At 37.0% G+C, this 19569-nt stretch overlaps 1 protein-coding gene across 5 annotated transcripts in view; it reads left to right on the forward strand.

The window, feature by feature from the left end:
* Nucleotides 1-19569, forward strand: part of LOC124169827 (protein crumbs) — a 278415-nt gene that overhangs the window by 210262 nt on the left and 48584 nt on the right. For 3 of the 5 annotated variants that reach the window (XM_046548608.1, XM_046548610.1, XM_046548609.1), the window contains exons 4-14: nucleotides 1192-1413; nucleotides 4019-4144; nucleotides 4967-5071; nucleotides 6465-6581; nucleotides 7301-7418; nucleotides 8840-8978; nucleotides 9979-10207; nucleotides 11284-11421; nucleotides 12840-13132; nucleotides 15181-15334; nucleotides 16840-17067. In XM_046548608.1, coding sequence (XP_046404564.1) covers nucleotides 1192-1413; nucleotides 4019-4144; nucleotides 4967-5071; nucleotides 6465-6581; nucleotides 7301-7418; nucleotides 8840-8978; nucleotides 9979-10207; nucleotides 11284-11421; nucleotides 12840-13132; nucleotides 15181-15334; nucleotides 16840-17067 — 1869 coding nt within the window. The remainder of the gene's footprint in view (nucleotides 1-1191; nucleotides 1414-4018; nucleotides 4145-4966; nucleotides 5072-6464; nucleotides 6582-7300; nucleotides 7419-8839; nucleotides 8979-9978; nucleotides 10208-11283; nucleotides 11422-12839; nucleotides 13133-15180; nucleotides 15335-16839; nucleotides 17068-19569) is intronic. The other 2 variants (XM_046548612.1, XM_046548613.1) reach the window with 1 other exon arrangement.

The raw sequence follows: 19569 nt of genomic DNA on the forward strand, positions 1-19569 counted from the left end.
GCACATCCCACCTGAAATGGGCTGGCAGTAAAAGGGTTAATTATGTCCACTGAATTAAATTGATGCTAACTATTTACCTTTAACACTATTACCATAAAATTGATAATGGTAGCAAAATATTCATCTGAAGTTTTCCATGTAGGTTATTTAAAATTTGGTAACGTATTTGATGTTAACTTTACAATTTTGGGTTTCAAGGCATGTTATATCTTAAGATGCTGAATTTAATGTTCTACTTGCTAAAAGAGAAAAAAATAATTAGCTCTCATGCAAGGAAAAAGCTCGGGGGAAGTCCAATGGCTCGGAAGAGGAACGTAAAAGGACATGTGGGGGGTGTAGTTGACACTATAGGACACTTAAACTCGTTCCGATCCCGAATCGAAATGAAAATTTTATGGGATACTGGCAGTACTTTGTAAAAATGTATGAGACTTGAAGGTATAAGACCTAACAACACTGTAGACACAACAATGGACATACAATGTGTCGAAGAAGAACCATGGGGTGTCATCAACACCCCACGCGCCCTTTCCCCGGGTTAATGTTTTATTTATTTTTCAGATTTAATCTTTCTGTATGTGCTTCCCAAATTTTCAAGGTGCGGCTCGAGGAGTACAAATTAGTACCTCTCTTAAAGCCCAACTTTTTCTATAAGAATTAGGGTTTTCATGTCCACAGTGTTGTGGGGACTGGCGTGTAACTGCTTTACTTTAGGCTATAAAGTAAGGATATACATACAGCTGTTGAACTCTTCATTTTGCTGTAAGTCCCAGGTATTCTATATCCTCACATTCCAGAAGCTCTTTACCTGAAATTTTTTTCTGAATCCTCCTTTCCTATATAAGTACACTGTAACCTTAGATTTGCAAAGAGCAGTAATGGAATGGTTTTAAAACTCACCAGCTCAAAAACAAATCAGGAACATGTCTGCCTGAATATGTTCAGATGTGAGTCACTACAGAATGAGTAAATGGTGAAGTTACAGAGTGAGTAAATGGTTCCCTAAATGAGCATTCTGGCATCTGCATAGGTCCATGTACATATTTAGTTTTGTAGAGAATTTTACTGTGAATTTTTTCGTTCCAAAATCTTAACATTTTCTCCTTATATTCTCTTATTTCCTTCACTCCTTTCGTTCTTTAAATAATCCAATTTCCATTTAATAAAAAAGACAACTTAATGCATTTTCAGGTGGACCTAATGGTGGGCCAGGACGCAAGGAATCTTTACTGGTGGCTAACACGAGCAGGAATCCAGAATTTTTAGTTCTCAATGCAATAGATCAAGGTGCAGTTTTGATAGGGCAAGGATTTAGGGGCTGTATACTGGAGGGACCAGGAATTGTGCTCAACTCCACCAATGTCCAATACCATCACGTGCAATGGGGACCTTGCCCATTGCATGCTAATTCATGTAAGTAATGTGATTATTGTTGTGATAAATTTTCAAAACAGTTTGCTGATTTTCCTGGAGTAGCTCAATCACTACATCTAGGAAAAAGTGCATTGATATAGTAATCCATATGTTATGGAGTGATTTACGATTGCCGTGATTTTTATTCTGATGGCAATTACTCTAAAAGGCTTAGTAAGAAATTGCTGGTGATTACATTTTGCATGAATTTTATAATACAGTGGAACTTGGATAATTAGAGCATCAAGGTACCAGTTAAAAACTTTGAATTATCCAAAAATTTGAATTAAAGAAGTCCTTAATAAATAGGTCCAAAACAAGTTATTTATTTATTTCCATTACCCCATAAACAGCACATTTACGGCCTTTACAATGGGGAATTAACAATTAACACGTTGCGTACCGGGGTAAAAGCTAATGTTTAGAATATAACTTTACCCAATCAAACGTTATGATGCATCAATTCATTAAGAATAACAAACAAAAACTGAAAACGAACTAACAAATATGTATTGTACGCTTTAAAATTGCTTAGGTTGACGTGCTTTAATGACGAGAATCTTCGTCATCCATCCGGAACGTTCGGGAAAAATATGATGAGAATTCTCGCCATCCGTACGCAACGTGATAACAATGAAGGACATTCACACATGCCCATGCCCTGGATAAGGATAACCTACCAAGACTTGAACCCGCGACCTTTGGTTTGGCAGGCCAGGACTTTATCCCACCACCACCGAGGCCGGCTGAAATGAAATTCATATTTCCAATCAAATCTCTTTATTAAATTGACACTCTTGAAATGTAAATACTTTGATTAACCCCTATTAACACGATTTAAGTAATTTTAAAACAGGAATATTTATTTCAACAAACTATGAAGTTGGTTTGGAACGGTCGGCACGGCGGGCGGGAGGGGAAGGGTAGGTCATCAGACTCTACGCTGGCACGCATTTTGTCTGACACTGAAACGTACTTTGAGGCCCGGGGGTATGCGGAGGAGTGTAAAGCACAGAAAAACAAGGCACGGTTGAACACGAGTATCAAATAATAACAAAAGAAACAGTCAAATTACAAAAAAATCACCTTTCTGAACTGTGGTAGCCAGGAAACCAATTAAAAGACTCAAGGAAAAGGCGAGGTTATTAACAGGGATGGAGGATTGTTACCTTGGCTATAGGAGGTAGCGGTGGTGGAAAAAGTTGTCTTTGGTCGCCTCCCGGGAGCAGCTCTTCTCACGCCCATACACTCGACAACAGCTTTAGCAAAACAATGCCCACTGTTCGCGGACAAACATTCCCTTATATATGTTTGGGCCCATTTGCCACTTCCAATGTTAGGCCCCTACTGACTGGAGGCCATTTCCTTTGGCGGAGGATTTCACCACCCACCAAGCTGCTCCACCAATAGCGTAGAGTGAGGCACGGCTCAACACAAACCTTTTGACAATAGCGTTAGTAAAGCATATTTTCCGATGGATTCACAATTATTTTGAGTTGCAGATTAGAATTTATGCCTTAATTTGGCACACCAAAAATTCAAATTATCCAAAATAAAATTCAAATGATCCACGATTTTTTTTTCGCATTGTTTGAATACAAAATGCCAAGGACCGAGAGAAATATTCAAATTAAAGAATATTTCAAATTAATGAAGTTCGAATCATCCAGGTTCCACTGTATGTCTTGACCTCTTTTACCCCAATGTGGTACATGAGCTTATCAGTGAAGAATGTGCTCAATTAGTTAGCTCAGTTAGTAATTTCTTACTTTAATTTGACTGTTTACTTTTTATCTTTAAATAGCTAAATTTTGCTTCTCCATTTATAAATACAGTAGATTCCGGTTATTTGGGACACACGGGACCTGTGCACATTGCCCCAATTAAGCGGCTGCCCCAATTAGGCGAACTATCCTGTATATGGGCATAAACAAATGTTGAAATGATAAAAAGAAGACTAAAGAATGTTTATAATGCAACATAAGTTTATTAAACTATTAATTTGATTAATAAATCAGCGAGTTTAGTTAATTTATTATCATTTTTAAGAATAATAACAATTTAGTTAAAAATATTTTTCACAGCCTCGGGCCACGCTAAATGAATGTCTTTTATTAAGTCCTATTAAAGAAAAGTCCTATCCTCTTGCGGATAGTATAACAACAAGAGCTTTCAAAATAGGGCAAGAATAGGAACATTTGTGAAAAATAAGAGTAAATCAAAGGAGGAAAATAAAAAAATAGTATTCTGAAAACAAAAAAAGTTTAATTTCGCCGCGAGTACATAGTCTATGTCGCCGACTTATGGCCTAATAAAGCGGCATGCTGTCCCAATTAAGCGGAGAATACTCTGGGATATTCCTCTATTGGGTTCTGTTCTTCAAGATCTGCCCCAATTAAGCGGCTGCCCCAAGTAACCGGTGGACCCATTAAACGGAATCTACTGTACCATATTATAAATTGATTCAAACCACACTCATGTATGTTTTTTTGTCGATTCGTGTGGATGATTCAAACATTTTCCTATCCTAAGCTCAATGTGAAGTAAAAACTTGTTGCTTGTGTATCTTTGTTTGCTGATTGCTGCACGAATAATGCTTTTGCAGGTGAAGTAAACGATTACTGCTTCAATGAACCTTGCATGCGCCATGGAATCTGCATATCCCGTTCTGATCATTATGAATGTCGCTGTGCTGCTAGGTACTCGGGGAACAATTGCGAGAAGGATAATGGTAAGTGATAAAAGTCACTTTTCATTTGAAATTTGGCTATGTTGGTATCCTGTTTTAATTTTAATATTACACAAACCATATTGCGAATACTCACCTGTTTTAACTTCTTAAGGAAAAAGAGTTACTTCGAATAACGATCTCTGTTCCACACATATAATTTAATGCCTAAGAATTCAGTTCATTGACTTGTATGCACATGTTCCAACCAGTAAAAATTTACTAAATACCTGCATGTCGTGTTGCGTTTATAGTTCCTAAGTTTAACCATTTTTCTGCCTGCAGGCCGATATATTTGCTTTTGTAGGATGTGCTGTAACTACTGTAGAATATATCAGCCCAGCCTTGTGGAATTGTATTCATTTTTTCCATACATTTATGCGATCCCTTTAATTGTTTGATTTCTTCAAGTCATGAAAATTTTTTCAGCTTTGGCAATAAAATGGAGATGTATCAATGAAAATAAATACATATATATTGAGAACAAAAATACATCAGTAAAAGGGTTTGGCACCTGCATGACATAATCCACTTATTATAAGGTCTTTATTCTTGCAATAAGAGGGACAACCAATTTTTGCCAAACGCCAGTACCGAAAGAATATCAGTGATAAGTGCAAATACAGTAGCTGTATTGTTTTTAGCCTTCGACTTCAATGTCCTTTTTCATTTGTATTTCTCCTCTGAGAACTAAGGAAGAAACATGCAAGTTGGATTTACTTGTATTTTAATTATATTTTAATGTTTCATTTTGGTTTGTATATTTTATTTTGATTGCATTTGATGTAATTTTTATTTTATTTTCCTTTCTTTTCTATTGCTTAGGATCACCATGTGAGCGAGATGGTTTTAGACCCTGCCTGAATAATGGTATCTGCCAAGAAGATCCTATGGGAAATTACACTTGCACATGTGGTCCTAGGTTCACTGGTAGGTACTAATTTTGAACCGAGTCATATTACCATACTGTGTTCCTTGTTCTGATAAAATTATGGTCTGCAAGGGGTGAGATTATCAACTCCTGTGTCGGTTTGTCCCAGTATTGTTATACAGTAAAACCTCTTCACATCGTAATGCAGGGGACCAAAATTAGGGAAATTTGATGTATGGAGGTTCACTTTAGCGAGGTTTTAGTGATAGGCACCATTTTTTCATATCCTTCAGAAATGAAAGGCACTGTCTTTTAAACCATTATATGTATTTATGTGTTTAGACAAACGTGCATGCATTAGTAAACTTACATTTATTATTTCATAATTACAGAAAGGGAGAGCTATCGCATGATTTTTACCATGATTCGAGAGAAAACAATGTAATCTGTCTCAATTCAACAGTCGCTTAAAATGATTAGGATAGTTGGATTCCTCTTTTCTTATTTACTGTTTGGCATTCTCTCATATTGAACAAAATGGCCAAAACTAATGATTAACGTGAAAATTACAGCATATTAAAGGTATATGTATAAGAAAAAAAAAGTGAAACATTTGTTGCTGAAAATGTCATTCCATGTACGTAATCGCGGCTGCATTAATGGTCTCTCGTTGTCTTGGTATGATTTGCGGAGGTAGTTAGGCTGTCTCAGGGGTATCTCCTTGGTATGATAAGTGGAGGTTTTATGATATAAAGAGGCTCACTACAAAGAGGTTTGCTTATAAATTTACATGTAAATCAGACGGGACCGTAGGGGTAGTATGAAGTATGGAGGTTTATGATGTAAAGAGGTTCACTACATAGAGGTTTTACTGTGTCACATTATTTCAGTCAAGGTTTATTTTCAGCGTGAAGATTTAATTTAAGGGTAAAAGATAACCCTAGTCTAAGCAATTTGAGAGTGAATTAGCCTCTATAGCACTAAAAAAATTACATGGTTGAGAACCTCTGGTTGGTACCTTAAATATCCATCCACGAGGTTGCTGTCTCTCCATTCATCTGTTTTAGTCCCTTTTACTTATTTCCTTTTATAATTTTTAATATAAAAATGATTGTGATTGGTATATTGCTTCAATAAATCGGAGAATGTATATGCTAATATATCTTTGCTGACCTTGATGACGAGGTGAAGTCCTCACCTGCCAACCAAAGTTAGTGGGTTTGAGTCCTGATAGGATAAAACCTACCTATCCAGGAATGGATGCTTTTAAATGTTGCGTCCATATATATTGTAATAATCATAATTGGGGGCACCTGTGATCATTAGAGAAATTATTATTACCATCTTGTCTAAACATTGCTATGGGTTTGTTGCCGATATTCAAAAATCCTGTCATATTTTCATGTGTACTTATTATTTTTATGATGGGCATATTTTTAATTTATTTTCAAGGTGAACACTGTGAAACAGAAGTGAGTCCTCATCTCTGTGACAACAACCCTTGCCACAACAATGGAACCTGCCATGTATCGCAGAATGGCAATCAGTATGAATGCATATGTCCTCCAGGTACGTCAATTCTTTTCTTGAAGTTATAGCACTCAAAATAATTTTAATATGGCATGATTTTTTATTCTAGAAGCTGGATGAGTGAAACTAAATCATCCCATATCTGCTGTTACTTTATTTGCATTCATCCAAGTTTTTAGCTGGAACATATTTTATTTCTTATCCTCGATGTTTATAAGCTCGCTTTACTTTAGGGGGCCATATTTTCACTCATCCCTTTCTTAGACATAGAATTCATATATAAACCTTAAATTGTTATCTATGTCTAATTAGTTGTTGTTTATGGTGACAATTGTTATTATTGCTTTAGTGGGAACTACACGCTAAGTACAGGCTTAATCTCATTTCTTTGTCAATACATAGCTACATTTCTTCATTGTTTATTATATTATGAATTTTAAAAATATGGATTTTAATGTAGCGATTTTACCTGTTACTTGTTTATTTGCTTGACCAGTAGAATCTCATTGGATAAAAAAGATTAAATACATAATCCTCTGTTTTGATTAAACAGGTGTACTTTAAGACCTCTTGTGCACCTCGCATATAAAGCTCACCGTATTTATTGGTGTTTAAAATGGATATTCATTGTATTCCATTGTCTCCTGATGAACTACAATAATTATATATTATTATTCGCCTTGGATTTATCATGTCTTTCCTTTGTATCAAATCATATATGGAGGTCAGCACTCTATTTTGCTTGTATTTCTCTTCAGGCTTTACTGGGCTGGATTGCTCCATCAACATTGATGAGTGTGCGTCATCGCCTTGTCAACATGGTGGAATTTGCATCGATGGGGCAAATACGTACTCATGTCAATGTGCACGCACTGGGTGAGTTGAATTAATACTGACAACTGGTGCTACTAGGGTAGTAGCACCAAAAGGATTATGTCTAGATTTAATACGTATCATAGTATACACAGTATACATATTATATCTGTATAAAATACATGCAAATGTCCTCTACCACGCAGATAATATCTAGATATTATACGTATTATATCTGCTGCCATAATACGGATTTTACATAGATTAAATATGTATAACTCGTCGTAAATTTTTATATTATACATATCTTATACATGCCTCATGATACCTGGTTACGCCGTAAGGATATTATCTGTAAATTTTAAAGATTCTGGTATATATCAAGGACCATGGATCATCAGACATGTATAAAATATGTATAATATATAGATTTGCAAATATGTATACCGATGTATTACGAAATCTTAAAAATATACAGATTTAATCCTTTTGGTGCTACTAGGGTAGGCCACTTCCGTCAAGCTTTTTCATTGGATACTCTTTTTATGTATTACTTTCAAATACAGCAGACTCCCGATTATCCGGCCGCGGTTTATCCATGTTGCTGCTTATCCGTGCATGAGTTTTACACTTCTTTGATGTTTTCTGCGATCTTTATATAAAATAGAAATTTATGTGAAATTTTAAATTATTCATGTTTTCTATTTATTTGTGCCACCTCCTCCCATCATTGGCCCGGATAGTTGGAAGTATGCTGTATACATATGTGCTCGCAGTCAGGGAAGGATTTTGGGGGAGGGGTCACAGTGTTCATGACCCAATCCCCAAATTGTATCAAAAATTTATAATATTAATTAGTTTAAAAGTTTTTGTGTCCTTGTAAATGAGTAAAGGGGGTTTATATGCAAATGCATGGCTACAAGTCCCAAACGTGATAGAACTTTTAGAGTTTAATTTATCATAGAATTTAGCACTCGCTGCAAAAAAAAAATTTACACCGGAGAATGCCCCTCTCTCCTGGAGGGTATTTCATGCTCCCCGGACCGAGGTCATGACCCCTGTCCCCCCAAATTTGATGTTGAATCCTGTCATGACCTAAATTGTCAAGCAATGTCCTAAATTCCTGTCATGGACACATCCAGGGGCGGATCCAGGATTTCTTTCTGGGAGGGGCACAAGCAAGGCCGTATCCAGGATTTTGTTCAGGGGGGGGCACAAGGATACCTCGTTATACAAAACGAACGAAATGATAATGGGACCGTATTAAAAATCTAGCATATTTTTAAGAGTCTGGGGGGGCACGTGCCCCCGTGCCCCCTGGATCCGCCTATGGACACATCCATGACAGGAATTTAGGACAATGCTTCTCTTTCCATTTAATAATCATTTAGAAGTGAATGCTGGCCTCTAAATGAATGCAATGTATGTAATACCTACTGGTACTGTTTCAGACATCAACCCTGCTATTTTGCTTCCATTTCCAGGTACCAAGGTGTAAACTGTGAGATCAACATAAATGAATGCGAAGAAAATCCATGTCAAAACAGAGGAATTTGTTTTGATAACTATGGCAGCTATACGTGTCAGTGTAACCCTGGATATGGTGGCCAAAACTGTGAACTTGTGAGTACCCTTTTTCTCTCCCCAGAATCATCTCTCATTTCTCCCCCGAAAAATATTAGGAATTGCATGATCGTAAATGGATTTTGAAGCTATTCTGGCTCTTAAAAACTAAATAAAAGCTAATAAAAATAGCAATTTTGGTAAGAAAAAATACTAGGAAAAATGAGAATTCCACACCCTATAAAATTTAATAATATATTACATTGTTAGTGAATTTGTTCCTTGTAACTGCATTGAAATCTTAAAAAAATACCTTTTGAATAGCCCTTTAAAAAAGGCATCAGTTCTCTTTTGTAATCTGACACCTTTATTTTATTTTTTATGTAATATTTTTACAATGAGTAAGTTGTAAATGAATCAACTAACGAAAACATAGAATTTTATAATCAGCAATATAACTTTGGTTCAGGTTATCTGGTTCTTTTTATAATACCTTTCATATGCAATTCGCGATAGACTCGATCGTTGTAGGAGTCCCCCTCTGAGGTGCAGCAAGGGGGTGTTTTGGGGGATAAAACCCTCCCCAGAGGTCAGAGAAACTTTTCAGTTTAATCCCATTTTCTTTATTGAATTAATATTACTCATAGAATAGTGTGAGGATTAATAAAATATATCTCAAAAAGTCTTAAAATCATTTTGAACCATTTATCTTAACATTTCTGATAGCGGCGTACATCATAAATACTATAAAACATACTTCTGACCACTGACTGACTGATTCATACAAATTTTTGGGGTGAACGAGAAGAGATACGACAGTGTCATAAAATCGACCCTCCCCCCTCTATCCGCCCTGCCCCTTCTGCTTATCCTGGTGGGTATTCCGTACCTCCCAGACCCCACAGAATTAGATGTGCCTAAAACACCCCCATGCCTTAATTCTTAGACGTGCCCTGATCCCCCTAAGTTTGGGGCCCTAGGCGATTGCCAACCAGCCGATCTTGCGAGGCTGCCCCCAGGATGGAGTATCAATCAAATCATTTTAATTTTTTCTCTACAGGTCCTTGAGGAATGCAGCTCACATCCATGTCAAAATGCTGGAATCTGCCTGGATTTGGTTGGAGGTTTTGAGTGCCGTTGCTCACCTGGATATAGAGGGGTGACTTGCGAGATTGAAATCGATGAGTGTGAAGTTCCTCTGGGCCAATCTCCCCTGTGCCCGTACCCCAACAGCATGTGCCTGGACGGTGTGGGAACATACCAGTGCGTCTGCATGCCAGGATATTTAGGTAAAATGCTCTCTCATGTTCTCCATCGTTTTTACTTCTAAAATCAGGTTGTTCACTCAGGCTAATCCAGGGCTGGGAAGTGAAATGAAAGCAAAATGTTTCGTTTTGGTCCGGAGGGAAACAAAAATAAGAGGCGTAGGTTTAGTATCGTTCCCGCACAAAATTAAAATCATCAAGGAGTTTAGTTTCGACCCGGGACAAAACTTTCCTCCTGGGAATGAAACTAAATCAATCAAAACTCCGCCGCTCATGGTTAACTTTCGATCCCAGAAGTTGAGTGGAGGGGGATAAGAGGAAATAGTTTCTACCCATTACGTGTGACATACGTGTAGAGAGGTTGAAAAATTGAGCTTGAAAATGGAATAGCATGTTTGCGTTCACCGTTCTCCTGTTAGTGGTAAAAATATGAGTGCCCCATGCATCTAATGGCGGTAGGCCGAACCTCTACTTCATTCAACCATACTACATACGCGGTGCGTGGATCGAAACTAAACTCTTCGAAGGTGAAGTGCATGGTCCCTCCAGTGCAAAACATTATCTGCATTTCGTTTCATCCTCGAGGTTAACTTTAGTTTCTACTCAAAGTAGTTCTGCTTCCGATTTTGTTTCAACCCTGAGTTTTGCTCCCCAAATGTAATGGTAACCGTGTTAAAAATTTGGCCTATTTTTGAAGCATGCCCCGAACGTTGTATTGTACATATTATTATGAACAGATATTTCACTTCCATTTATGCAATAGTATAAGACCTGAAAGGAATTAACCTAAGCTGTTGAGGTACCACACCTTCACACAGACTTTTTTTCTTGTGTGTGCCACACAGAAATGAGGGTGTATCTTATATGCTGGTGTATATTATATGCCATCAAATACAGTAATCAGTGCTTCTGAATACTTTCGTCCAGTTTATTATTTTTCGGCAGACTCTTAATAAGTGCAAAATAGAAATTTCTTTGAATGGTTTTATTTTAATGTATCGTGTATGGTGGCTGCCCATTCAAATCAGTCAATATTGTCCAAATTGGAATTCCACCCATCACTTATACATACATCTCTTCAATCAAATCTCAACTCATAGGTGTCCCTCCGAACTGTACTGAGGGAGTTCCATGCTCTACAACTCCGTGCCTCAATGGTGGAACATGCTACACATATCCTGGATCGTCATCTGATTTAGACGGAGCTCAGATCTGCGTTTGCCCTCCTGGATTTACAGGTAGGTGGCTGCAAGCCTTGCCCAATGTATCAAGCTTCTTAACTCACATTTAGGAAAGTTATGCACATTTGTAGTTATCATGGTATCGTTACTTTAACAACTTTTATTCTAGGTGGTAAATTTATGTGTCAGTTCGTTTCTCATATTTGGAGCTTGTGAGTGAAGTTTTTCAGTGCATGCCTGTAATCTCCCTTCTCATTTCTGTGTGAATATGTCCTTTCTTTGCGTTGTGTGATGTGTTGCTGTTTTTTGTGATTGTCCATAGGAAGCACATTTAGAAGATTGGCTGGAGAGCTCAAAAAAGCCTTTGATTATCCCAACATTAGAACTGATGATTATTGTTTTTTTTTAAAGAATTCCATGGCCAAGGGAGTGTAAAGTAATTACATGCATGAATTATATTTTTTTCTCCTAAAAAATACAGTCATTAGTTTCCACCCAGCCAGCGCACTTACATACTGACAACATATACATAGATTATCATGACTTCTATGAATATGCTATCTCTTAAAAGATATCATATCTAATGTAAATGCCAAATCCAATTTGTCAATAGATATCTTATCTCTGAAAGGGGTCATATCTCTGGAATCCAAGTATGTATATTCTATGTTATCACTTATGCTAATAGGGCAATTTCAATTTGATCAAAAATTATTTGCAATTTTTCTTCACTTGTTGCAAATGCAAAAAAATGCAAAAGTAGGTGCCAATGAGGCTTCTTTGGACCTTGCCATTGCTAGGTTCAATGATAGCTTTTGCTAAAATATTTGAAAAGGCTTCTTTAAATGCTCTCCAGTCAGATTTTTTATGACCTCCCTAAAGATCTTGTATCAACTGTAGTTTCCTCTCACTGATTTCTCATTGTAATATTTGGCTCTTTCAATTGTTTCATTTTCCATACGCTATATGTGATTGTAGCATTCACCCTTTAATGACATACCACATCAGAGAAAGGTAGATACTCTGTACCAATTTCTCCGGAAAATAATAAGTTCTGTTGATTTAAATGTTTTTAATTCTGAATTATTCTGTGAGCATACTTGAACCAAATACCGTATTTCTCTGAATATAGTCCCCCTCTGAGGTAGGTATGCTATCTCTTGAAAGATGTCATATCTAATGCAAATGCCAAATCCAATTGGTCATTAGATATCATATTTCTGGAATACAAGTATTTATATTCTATGTTATCACTTATGCTAACAGGGCAATTTCAATTTGATTGAATTTGCAATTTTCTCCACTTGCAAATTTCTCCAATTTTGAGGCTTCAGTTTTGAAAAAAAATAATGAAAATAAATATAGGAATAGATTCCTCATCTTACTTTTTCCATGGGCATTTTTGAAAAAAGGGGAAGACTATATTCAGATAAATATGGTACATCTCTTTGAAAACATTGTAAAAAAAACTACAGGAGCAGACTGTGGAAATAAGATGGCTGGTATTAGGTCAGCTGGAATAGGGAACATAAGGCCATCTTCGGCCAGTCGTTCGGCAAATGGTGTTGTGACTTCATCCGTTGGACTGCTGCACCTGCAGAATGCTGGTCCTGGAAGATGCGGTGCTTTGGGAAGAGGTTGCGAGAACGGGGGCACATGTCTTGGAGACACTTGTGTCTGTCCCGAGCACTTTACTGGAAGAACATGCGAGGCTCTAGTCCGTTGTGAAGCCAATCCATGCCTTCATTCTACATCCTGCAAAGATTATGTAAGCTTACTTGAACATCTACCATGCTTCTACCATTTAGTTTTAATTCACTTTTATTGTGAAAGTATTATATCGTTTAAGGTAGGTTTACATGGAGAATTGAAGTGAATAAAAGTTTTTTAGACCGTCTAACGTGGGCGAAGTTAAAAGTTTTATGTTGGGGGGGCCAACAGTCATACTATGGAGAAACCCCTAATGAAGCATTCTGTGGGGGTATTCCGTAACCTCTCAGTGGTCCTGGAAAATTTGTTCAAATTAGCCCCTGAATCAGCATTTTAGCATGGAACTCTTCATAAAAATAGGGGACTTTGTGATCTATCCCTGGAACTTTTTAAAAGTTCAGTTTGGAATCCAAATTTATGTATGTATTGTCAGTTAGTGAAAAATATTGGAAATTTTTGAAAACATAAATCTTGCTTTTTCAATTCATTACAACATTTTTCTTTTAATTAGGATTTTTAAAGCATATCAATATTAATAATAATAATAATTTATTTTATATTATATTTGAAGATATAAGACACGTCAAAAAAAAAGGGAGAAGGAGATTCATACAATTCAAGGAGATTCATACAATACACAAGAAACGTATAGTAGAAACATATAGTTGAAATATTATGTACAAGTATGTATTTTCACATATAATATATTTTCAAAACATGAAAATGAAGCACTAGAATGTGGAGTCTGTCAGGTATTCCATTACAGAATAATAGTTCTTTTCAAGTAGGAATGCCTTCAACTTCCTTTTAAAGGATACCAATGACTCACATTGATTTTTTTAAATTGTGCGGGAGTTTATTATCTGTTTGGAGTCCCATTTCTCTTGGACCTAATTTAGTTCTATTTGTCCCCACTGTATTATAGTGAAGGCTTTGCCTATTTCTGGTTTCAGTCAGCACAATGAAAGAAACACTTTATTATTTCTACTACCTGTATGAACTGTCACATCTTACATTTAAAAAAAGCTATTGAATAGCCCTGTCAAAGCTATCCTTGTGTAACAAATTTAAATGATTTATAATATTGCTGCTTTTTCAATGATGCTGTCAGTTTTTTAAAGCTACGTGGGTGTTCCAATCTAATTTTCCAAGCAAATCGTTGTAAACTTTGTTGGCACTTACATAGAAAAAAATCCTTTGAAAAAGAGCCACGTTCCTTTTGTTCCATGGAATGCTGGCAGCCCAAGATGTCTATCATTTCAATTACTTTCATTAATGGTAATTGGTCACTAATATGTCTTAGCATCTGGTCTTCGATTTTTTTGGCAGCTTAATTGTTAAAGCACTGCAGGAACAAGTGACTTTGTACGCAGTCACGCGAATGGGTGCAAAGTTAAATACACCAATGGATGAAGTTCGCCATGAAAAAATATTTGACTTAGCCGGGATTCGAACGGGGACCTCCCGGTTGCCGGTCAGGTGTGCTAGCCAGTTCCACCACCAAGCCATTTTCTAAGAGCGAACTTCGGGATGGGTTTTACCAAACAAGATGTTGACGTCACAAGTCCACATTGTGGCACATGTGGCGAGGGTCATTATTTTGTTGCTGGTCTGCGACAAAATAAGAGTTTTTCACCCTGACAGTGGCTTAGTAAGCACGACCCTTGCCACATGTGCCACAGTGTGGACTTGTGACGTCAACATCTTTTGTTCGGTAAAACCCATCCCGAAGTTTGCTCTGAGAAGATGGCTTGGTGGTGTAACTGGCTAACACACCCCCATTAAAAAAATTGTATAAACCTGTATAAACATTGTGTACACATTGCCATGAATATTGTATAAGAATGTATACAAATTTTATGCAGGTTTATACAGTTTTTTCGTAGGGGACCTGACCGGCAATCGGGAGATCTGGGTTCGAATCCTGGCTAAGTGAAATAGGTATTTTTTCATGGCGAACTTCATCCGTTGTTGTATTTAGCTTAATTGTTAATTATTTTCATCACCTACCTAAAATGTAATCGTAAAAAACGGTCATTATTTTGTTTTTGAGGTAATATTTCCTTATTTCTTAATGGTAAAACTTTTTCACGCAATTGCTGATAGACTGGAGGCTACTACTGTGCTTGTGAGCCTGGTTGGATAGGGTCAAACTGTGACCTTGATGTGAATGAATGCCAATCAGATCCATGCAGAAATGGTGCATCGTGTACAGATTCTATAAACTCCTTTTCATGTTCCTGCCTTCCAGGGTTTACAGGTATAGTAACTAATCGTGGATTTCAATCATGAATCCCTTTCAAACTTGTGTACATTTCTGATGGCAGTGCCTGTGAAAAAAAGGCATTTAACTAGGTGTGGCTGTAGGTATCAAGCTCTAACTGGGCATTCAACGCTTTGTTAATCTGTGATGGTATAAATACATGTGCTAATATTTGTTTGAAATGATGTAAGCTCTTTAATATAAATGTTTTTTCAGTGTACCTATTTGAAATTTGGTACTTGAGCTTGCAGTTGCTTGTTGAAGATGGAAAATGTGGTATTGCAGTTTAATTGGAGAAAAAAACTCTATAATCAGTGTGAAATAAAAAAATATGAGCTTATATATATTATGGTGTGAGATTAACCTCAGGTTATTGGCTGTATGATTAAAGATACAATTTATTAAATGCATGTTGCAAGTGTATGATTCCCTGTATATCCCATCTTAACGTGCAAAATGTTGGTAATATAGTGTCATATTCTCCCTATGTTCGCATTCATATTACATTTCCTGCTGTTTTATCTTTTCAGAGAGAACTTTTTTGCTCTTTCTTCTCCCCTACTAATGCTGTGTAAATTTTCAATGTTGTGATTCATGAGACAAAGACCAAAATTTATCCGACTCAATTAGAATTTAGTCTCCACTATTGAACTATTAAATCCAAGTATGATGAATGAATTGTTACAGAACAAATTTATTTATATTTATGATTTTAAACACTTTATGTCTCCTATAAATATGGTTATGGAATATTCTGTTTTCCTACTGTTTTGTTCATTTCTTTGTTTTATGTTGAGGCATGACTATGTACTTTTTTAATCTTTTGGTGTGAGCATCTTCTACATTGCATGCCTTTATTGTGCTATTGGTGCTTTGGTTTTTGAAAGGTATACAAGGTTTGGTAGGTATTGAAGGTTGCATGATTTTTGTATTCATCTATTTCTACCCTGGACTTGTTGTTACAGATTTATTATTGTACTTTACTGTATATTTTAATGCACATGATATCTATTTGCATGTCATGCTTTAATTGATTGGGTTTTGGTTAGTTTGCAAGGTATTGTAGTTTTATCGCCTCTGCTTGCCCAAGTATAGTATTAGTGCAATTCAATGTTTGTTCATGATTTTTTGAAAAAAATTACTTGTTTCATACGAATAAATCTTAAAACTTAGTTTTTAATGCATTGATTGGGTGAAGACTTATTCACTTAAAATGGGAATTAATTACCGAATTGAGAACAATTTTCAATAAAAACTGGGGAAGGATGAATGTAAAATTTATTGATATTCCATTTAATCAAGAAATTGTGTGAAATGATTCAGTGATTGATCAATCATAGTGAAACTTATGATACACCCATTCCTGTTTTTTTTAATCAGGTAAAATTTTCCTGTTTTAATTTTCATTAGACTTTGTAAAAAGTTTGTTGAAATTGTTGATTGGAAATGAGGCTGAGCATTGGAGACGTGTTCTAACATATTTTTTCTCATGATTTTCTCAGGCAAAATGTGTGAAGTGAGCATTGATGAGTGTGCATCATCTCCATGTTTGAATGGTGGGACTTGTGAAGATAGAATTAACGGTTACGTTTGTAACTGTGCTCAGGCATTTATGGGAGAGAGGTGTGAGCGTGAATTTGATCCATGTGCGGCTTTCACTCCATGCCAGAACAATGCAACATGTGTCACCAAACGCTCCCGGAGAGAATACTACTGCGAATGTGCCCCAGGTAAGCTAAATCTACTCTTAGCTAAATCTACACTTATAATTAATTATATTATTTAATTATATTCAGAGAGGGGGCTTCAGGCTCAAGTGGATGCGATAGACGAGCCTTGCGAGGAGTGTGGGATGAGGATTTATCACAAGAAGACCAAGGTTTTATGGTTTTGTAAAGCATCGCGAGCTAGGAATGTGAGACTCGAGGTAAAAATAGGTGGGAGAAAAATTGAGCTGGTAGATCACTTCATCTATGTATTTGGGCAGCACATTAGAGGGAAAAGGATACAGCAGTAGGGACATCAGGAAGAGAATTGCATTAGCGAAGGAGGCATTCATAAACAGGAAAGAGCTCATCAGAGGATCGTTCTTTAAGAGTTTAAAACATTCAGTGCGGAGCGTGTCAATAGGGTAGTTTCCTTCATCAAAGAAAACGAAAGGCATTGATTGCGATTCATTACCCACCATTAGTGTATTCATAATACACAAATTATTTGGTTTTTGAAATACCGGTTTAGACGAATGGCAAGGGTCAAATTTTATCCTCATTTGAAAAAGGCCAGATTGGCGCCCATGCGATTCCACTCCACGTGACGTCACAGGGACCTAGTTTCTATATGAGAAGATAGGAGTTATACATCGTCTGAGGTTACCAATGCATGCATGAGGCACAGAGCTCAGGGAAACATGTCTTAATAATCACCTATTAAAACTGGCTAAGGTCGGAAAGTTTTCTTCGTTTGATAAGGTATTAATAAACCTTTTTTAAGCCAAGCGCTACCAGCCAGCAAGGTACTCAGCTACCCGTTAGCATCCTGCGTCCTATCAGCGCTCTGAGCCTCGATCAAGGTCACCTCACAAGGCGGGAGGGGGGACCAGAAATGCGTCGCACGGACTTTTTCCCATCATTCCTACTTACGCGTCGCGTTTTCGGGCGCTTGAAAATTTTCACTTTTCATTTAATCGCGAAAAATAGATATCGTCATTTAAAAATCTAAAAGCGTGAAATACGTACTCCAGGAGTAATAATCTTTCGATTTAGGCAATAAAAAAATAATAGGAAACCACCCTATTGACGTGGTCCCGTCCAAGGCGAGATACGGAGCACGTCAATTGACATGCTCTGCCGGTCGGGCCGGGAGCCATTTCTCCACCTCCGTACGTGACTAATATCCCCTTCCGAGTCTTCCAATCGTGTGTATGGCCTGCAGCAAGCTTCCCTCTTTCGAACCGTGTGCGCCGTTTGTTAAAAGCAGTATTTGAACGGAAGTTATGGTGCAGAAACCTCCCTCTATATTTCTTTCTTATTTTAACCGCCGATTTTGACGACTTTAATGAAGATCGGGCCCACATTGAATGTGTAAATAAAAGGTTGTTGAAGAGTTTGATCTGGAGTGTAGCACTTAATTGTGTAGAAACATGGACACTTAGGAAGGAGGGCGAGAGAAGACTGGAAGCTTTCGAGATGTGGGCGTGGAGAAGAATGGAGAAGGTGAAGTGAACGGAATGTAAGAGGCACGAAAAAGTGTTGGACATGATGGGTGAGGAGAGGCAGCTCCTTGGTGAGATAGAGGAGACAGAAGATTTGGATGGAGCAAGTACACATAGCGAGATTTTGGGTGTGGAGAAGAATGGAGATGGTGAAGTGGACGGAGAGGAGAAGGAACAACAAAGTGATAGACATGATGTATGAGGAGAGGCAGCTTCAGGATGCAATATAGAGAAGACAGAAGGTATGGATGGAGCGAGTACTTAGCGGGGAGGGCATGTTGAAAACAGTGTTAAGAGTGTAGAATGTTGGGTAAACGAGGGAGAGGAAGGAAGTGAATAGGATTTAAATGGAATGCAAGGATGTAGGCCTTACTTTTATTTGAAGAGGGAAGATCATGAGGATAGGGGAGACTACCGGAATGCTTCGTAAAGCTTCGTGCAAACCTACCTTTATTGGTAAAATATTTTGATAATAATTATATACTTAATTTCAGTAATTTAATTCACGGAAAGAAAAAACTCCAGTGATCATTGGTTCTGTCTTCTTTTAGAGAGATGTTGATTTTTTTTAAATTCCTTCCATTTTTCCTTATGATAAAGATATTTTATGGATATAAGATACATAACAATTTATTATCGAATTACTGAAACATGCATTCTGTGAGCATCACTACCATTAGAACATAAATATTTGATTATTTTACTTCTCTCTTAAAATGATAGAATTTTGTTTCTAAACCCCTGGTTTTTTTTTACACAACTGTTAAAAGATTTAATTCATCATCACTGGTCAACAATCCTAGGATTGGTTTGATGCAGCTCTCCACTCAGTTCTCCTATCAGCTAATCTTTTCACACCTGCGTATTTCTTCTCTTTCACATCTCTCTTTACTTGTTCCATATATTTTGTTCGAGGTCTTCCTTTTCCATTCTTGCCTTCCACTTGTCCTTCGACTATTGTCTTCATCAGGCCATCATGTCTCAAGATGTGGCCTATGAGGTTGTTCCGTCTTCTTATTAA

Source organism: Ischnura elegans, chromosome 12 (genome assembly GCF_921293095.1).
Source record: "Ischnura elegans chromosome 12, ioIscEleg1.1, whole genome shotgun sequence".
Lineage (NCBI taxonomy): Eukaryota > Metazoa > Arthropoda > Insecta > Odonata > Coenagrionidae > Ischnura > Ischnura elegans.